The sequence below is a fragment of the Falco rusticolus genome, chromosome 5 (genome assembly GCF_015220075.1).
Source record: "Falco rusticolus isolate bFalRus1 chromosome 5, bFalRus1.pri, whole genome shotgun sequence".
Lineage (NCBI taxonomy): Eukaryota > Metazoa > Chordata > Aves > Falconiformes > Falconidae > Falco > Falco rusticolus.
The window spans coordinates 92287702-92293751 of NC_051191.1; the positions used below are offsets into that span (position 1 = coordinate 92287702).

General features: G+C 44.9%; 1 protein-coding gene across 5 annotated transcripts in view; it reads right to left on the reverse strand.

Annotated features, from left to right (window-relative positions):
• LOC119148097 (ephrin type-B receptor 5) overlaps positions 1 to 6050 on the reverse strand; it is a 69395-nt gene that overhangs the window by 31439 nt on the left and 31906 nt on the right. For 4 of the 5 annotated variants that reach the window (XM_037387739.1, XM_037387740.1, XM_037387738.1 and 1 more), the window contains exon 4: positions 4145 to 4841. In XM_037387739.1, the coding sequence (XP_037243636.1) occupies positions 4145 to 4841 (697 nt within the window). The remainder of the gene's footprint in view (positions 1 to 4144; positions 4842 to 6050) is intronic. The other variant, XM_037387743.1, reaches the window with a different exon arrangement.

Below are 6050 nucleotides of genomic sequence, written 5' to 3' on the forward strand. Positions count from 1 at the left end.
GAGGCACTGAAAAGCTCACTTGGGCAGTAAGGGCACAGAGGAAATATTCCCAGAGAGAAAAAAAAAAAAATACAGCAAGGGGAGAGGGACCAGGAAGGGCAGTTGGAAACTCCAGAAGAGCTATATGCACCCCCAGCACTGTTTTTAGGGAATATGATACAGGTGACACTGACTGTTTGCACCCAGGTATGACTTGGAACTGAGCTGGGAGACAGGAGGACGTTTGGAAGCATGTGCCTGAGACAAGGGATCTGTTCGTCATGTGGGCACTCTGCTCGCGGTGGCTGTGCCGTGGGGCAGCGGGAACCCATACTGCATGTGCAGCTTGCCCGAACTGGCACCGGAGCCAGGCCAGGAGGGGTGAAGGGGCACAGCTCAGCCCAAGGGCTATGGAAAACGGGATGTGCAGAGCTAGACGGCCTCAGGTGGGAACAACAAAGACAAAGCACAGTCAGCATGGAGCTGTAAGGAGATGATAGCTGGCATGGCCATGCCGCTGGCTTCAACCAGATAGTGGGAGGCACTGCTAGGACAAGCCCTGAACTGAATCAGCTGGAAAAAAAGATGGAGCTTGGCCGTTGCAGAGGGCAGGATGATGCCAAGGACTTAACTATTGATGATACTGTAGAAATATGATTTAGACATTACTCTTAGAATGCAAGAAAGATGGGATAGCATAATTAGCATGCAGAAGATGCACTAGAAAAAAAATATCTAAGCAACTTTTAGATAAAACACTGCCTCCCTCCCACCCCTGAAATAAACCCATGACCCGCTTATGGTGATAGGAAGCAACTTCCCACCGAGCCAGGCTGTTCGCAGTGACTGCTACTGTGTAACCTGCACCTTGTTCTCCATGCAGTGGGATCTCCCAGTGCTAGAAGCAAGGCGTGGTGACACAATAGGCCCCTATACTGACCTAGAGTTTCATAGGTTCTGCAGCTGTTTAGGTGGGGAAGAGAAAGTGGAAAACCCAAGAAACATAAGGAGTGAAGAGTATGGCTTCTGGGTTTTTTAAATAGAAAAAGAAAGCATCAAACCAACAGAGATAAAACAAATTAAGTGATAAGAATCATTTCTTGCTGAACTGTTAATAGGACATCAGTTGAGTAAGGGATTTTTAGGTAAAAGAGGTGGAGCTGAAGCACTTACTAGCTAGTTATAGTTTGGGAGGACTGCCAGGGAATGGGCTGTGTGAAGAAAAAAGGCAAAACAAGAGAGGAAAGATTTAGGCAGGGCTCACCTTCTTCATTTGGAAGTCAGCTTAGCACTTTATCAAGGAGTCATTTCTCATCCTCTTTCTCTCCACACTGTCATTTTTGAAATATTTTTTAAAATGTCTCAGTCATGAATTCTAAGTACTATTTCCAAAAGCATCTGGTAACTTAAATCCCTTAAGGATATGTTATATCCTTATATATATCCCAATATAAATATAAATATCCCAAAAGGCTAATGATAAGCAGCTGGCAGTGAATCCCAAGAAACACATTATATTGTAAAATGGTTTGTGGAGATGGAATCTAGGAACAACAGTTTTCCGTAATGAACATGTTGATCTAAGAGAAGACTTGGGACAACAGCAAACCAGTCCAGAATTTTGGGAACCAGTAGCCTAGGATGGCCTAATCAACCAGAACTTTCCATTTCTGGCCTTCCATGTAGAAAACCACTTAGAGTTGCAGGAAACCTTGTAAGGCAAGCACCCTGTCTGTATACATCTACAGAAAGAAAAGGAGCTAAGGTCCCAGCCTTCATTTTTCCTCTGTAAACTGCTAGTCTCCTTTCTGGCTGTTCAGCATGAGAAAAAACTGAATTGGGTAAAGTCAAAAGTGAATCTCACACATAGCACATCCCACATCACCTAGAGGGCTTACCCAAGGATGTTGTTTCACTCTTCCATTTGGCTGGAGAAATTGGCCATATAGTAAGAAACAGCAGACAGTCTTATGAAACTAATGAAATCAAGTATCTTAACTCATGGTAGGGGGCAGGAAAAAACCAAAAGGGCTTTCTACCTATCTGCTGAGAATGGTTCTTGTTAGATACTTTGTTCTAGATAAAGAGGTAGTGGCTGGTCCGGGAAGGACTCCACAGGCTTACATATGAGGGAAGGCAATGCCCACACACTCCTCTACTAAAGTATAAGAAGGAAAAATGCTTCTTCTTCCTATCCTCGGTTCATTCTTCAGTCTTATTAAGAGCTCCCTGCAGGATCTTCAGCAGAAATTTGTCCTTGGGCTATTGCTTTTGTTGTGTGTTGCATACAGAACATGGTAGCAACTTTGCATCACAGTGTTCTTAGGAAAGGAGAACACACAGAGAAGTCCTGGGAAGGACTCCACCACACAGAGAAAACACCAAGCAAGGGGGACAAACTATGCAAGCTGAATGCAGCTCCATCCAGGCAGGACAGCAATACACTGTTAGCAGGAGAAGAGATCAGGAATGGTGATCAAGCCAGATAAGTTTACAAGAAACACAAAGAGAAAAAATACCTTCTAACATTAAGGTTCATTAATGGTTGTCTTTGGCTGTTCTAAGCAGCACATGGAATCTCAGGAAGTAAATGATGGGAATGGTGTTTTGTGGTTTGACAGACTGTCATTATTTCAGTTATGCCTTAAAATATTTACTATTTTCATCTGTCTCCAGCTTCTGTGATAATGGGCCTGCAAGGGCATATCAGCTTTCATTGAATGCCACAAAAAAGGGAAGATCAATTCTTTAAAAATCCCTATTTTCATTTGCCAAGCCTAATTTCCATATTTTTTAAGTGCTTAAGACTTACTGATACTAAATTACTGACTGGATTATGAATCACCTGGATTGTAAACTAGTCATGGTACTGATGCAGACAACAAGCTTTGTGCCATATAGAGCTGCTATATGTCTGTCTGGGCTTTCTGCCTCAGAAGCAGCACCGTATGAATGTAGCTACATTTCTTTCAGGATAAGAAGGATAAAAAGGCACACACATTTTAATCATTCTCAGAGCTTAAGCAAATAAAAAGCACTTACTAATTTTAATTGCTTTATAAGTCTCTAGCACAATGAACTGTATTTAAAAAAAATATTTCACACGACTCAAATCAATTCATGAAACAGGAATTTAAGGTGACATATTGACAAACATTAACTATCCATTGTATTTGCACTTGGTAGTAACCAGAATATTTGTACTCTCAATGTCCCAATCAATCTCTTATTTGAACAAATTACAACCCAACTTTAAGATTGTGTCTGCAGCCAAAACTAGGTTCCACATTACATTTATTTTTTAGAGTATTAAGTGCAGTGCAGCAACATTTGACGTTGCTGAGAGATCTTGAATAGACGCAGATTAAAGCCAAGGAAGCACCGAAAGAACGTTATATACAGAATTATATAACAAATGTAAGCAGTTTGGTCTAATGGACTGTCTTAAGCTTGAGACAGGAAGACAGTCATGACATTAGACTGAGTGGTCAGGCTTGGTCAGATTTTGGCCCAATACGATTACTGGGTGATACGTAATTTACTCTACTTTCTCCTATAAGCCTTTCACAGGCAATACCACAGGCCCCAGGGCAGAGTGCACATTAAAGGCAATGATAATACCATTATGACTGTTTCTTCTTACTGAGTCAAGTTCATAGATCTGGGCTGCACATTCCCTGTCCCATGACCAAGTTGCTGCCATTTGCCATTTTTCTTAATACTAGTTCCAGCAGCACTGGCGATAGGGCCCAAGCTAGTTAGGATGACAGAGGGTATCAGCACTGGGCTTCCTCAGCTCTGCTCCACAGTCCACCTCCCCTTCAATGCCATCACCTCTTGGTGAAGAAGTGGAGCTATGTTAGATGTGGCAAGTTACAACTCCTGCTATTATAGTGTCTGTAGCCTAACAGGCTGCCTCTGGTGGCAGGCTGAACTAAGGCCTGAGTGGAGTTTCCAACCATGTTCTTGGCACCGAGAGATGGTCACGCCAGCTCCAGCCCAGGGTGCTAAAAGCATCAGAAGAAGCTGTCAGTATGCGTTCCCTGTGAGCAACGATTTAATCTCCTCACTCTCTGCAGTTCTGGCAAACGTCAAACACTTGTAATGAGAGAATCAACAAAGAAGTGGCTGCCTAAGGGGCGGGGGGGGGGAAAGGGTCTCTCACCTTGGCAGGCTCGTTCATCATCAGCAGGCTGGTAACCAGCTTTGCAGGTGCATCTTCCAATGGCCACCATCCACTCTCCTTCTCCATTGCAGTGTAGCCGAACACCTGAGAACCCAGTCGTGCTTGTTTCTTCAGCATTTGGCACACACATCCCTGGTGTCTCCACCAGCGAGGTCCTCTCCCCTCCAGCAAAAGTTTCAGGGAAGGAGGCAAATCCTTTTACCACAGCTGGGCACTTGTAGAAGAAGACTTGGACTGCCACCAGAGACATGCAGGCTCCCGAGTCCTGGAAGGCCAGGTAGAAGCCACGCTTGGTGAGTGGCCCAAAACTACGTACTTTAACATTCATCTTTACCACCTTCCCAGTGCTGTCTACCTGGGAAAAGCTTTCATCAGCTGCAATAGTATCCACTTTGGTCCAGGGGCCCTCATGCCACTCTGGCAGTTCCTGAGAGGCTACGTCAGCCTCTGACTGGTGGTAGTAGAGTGTGAAAGTCTCCTTGCAAGAAGAGGCCACGGTGCGCATGCTGGCACAGTCTCTCACTGAGAAACGGAGGCGGACATGGGCTCGGTGGGCTCCGCGTCGCTCTATGAAGTGAGTACGCAACCAGTTATTCTGACCTGGTTCAGCCACGTTACAGACTTCAAAGGTTCGGATCAGGCGCTTCTTGTCATCCAGGACACTTACCTCATCCCACTATAATGGATATATGGGAGAGAAGAGGAAGAAGAAATACTAAAAAAAAAAAAAATGGATTCAGCATTCAACTGCACCAAAAATACAGGACAGGCCACCTCCTTCCCCTCCTGTCTCCTTGCCATGTCTATGAGAAGACTTGAATTTGCTGATTGCATGTGTAGCTCAGCACTCTGGACATGGCAAAGTATGACCCTGCAAAGAAGAGCTGTTAAAGTGTACAGAAACTGTTGTGACAGAAAACAGTTCATGTAAACCTGTCACATGGCACTGAGAAACTTAAAATCAGAGTCATCTTTCTTCCCTCGTTTCCCCCACCTCTTATCTCCAGAGACAAGACGCACAACACAAATAAATGAGACAGAGAAAGAAAACACTGTTCTTTGGAGAAAACTTTAAAGCAGAACTCCCTTCTACCCAGCTTTATGACAGCTGGAGCTGTGCTCTGCCATCTCTGATGCACACAAGCCAACTCAGCATGGCAGGTCCAGGATCTGTTCTGTGCCAGCAGGAAGGCACGTGGGAGGGACAGGGAGGGGTGGAAGCAGCTTACTGCATGAAGCTGTAAGAGAAACCCCTTCTTACCCTCTCAGCTGTCTTTACAGAATAGGTATGAGGCCCTGGGTATGACAAACGAAGCATGTAATGAAAGAGAAGGAACCTGTGCAAGCACTCTCACCAAGGTCAGATCGACCAACTTCTCACAACAAGACCTGCATTAAGACCAGCCCCGAGAAGAAAAACAGCAAGGTACGGTCACTGGTGACTCCCTCTTGTGCAAAACAGAAGCACCCATTTGCAGACTGGACTGCTTTTTCGGGGAAGTTTGCTGCCTCCCTGGGGCCTGGGTTAGGGATGTCTCCACTCGATGAACAGCCTTCAGACCATTATTCACCCCTGCTCTTTCACGTGGGTCCTAATGATGTTGCAACAAAAAGTCTAAAGTTGATCAAAACAGATTTCAGGCCCTGGGAAGAATGCTAAAAAATTCAGCAGTGTTTTCTTCAGTCCTCCCTGTAATGGGGAGAGACTTTGGATTAAACAGGCAATCCCAAGATATCAATACCTGGCTTCAGGACTGGTGCCTCTGCCTAAACTTTTGGGTTTATAACTATGGAAGAGTCTTCAAGGTACAAGGCATGCTGGGGCCTGATGGGACCCACCTGTCCTGCTAGGTGAAACACATCTTTGCTCATAAGCTGATAAGAG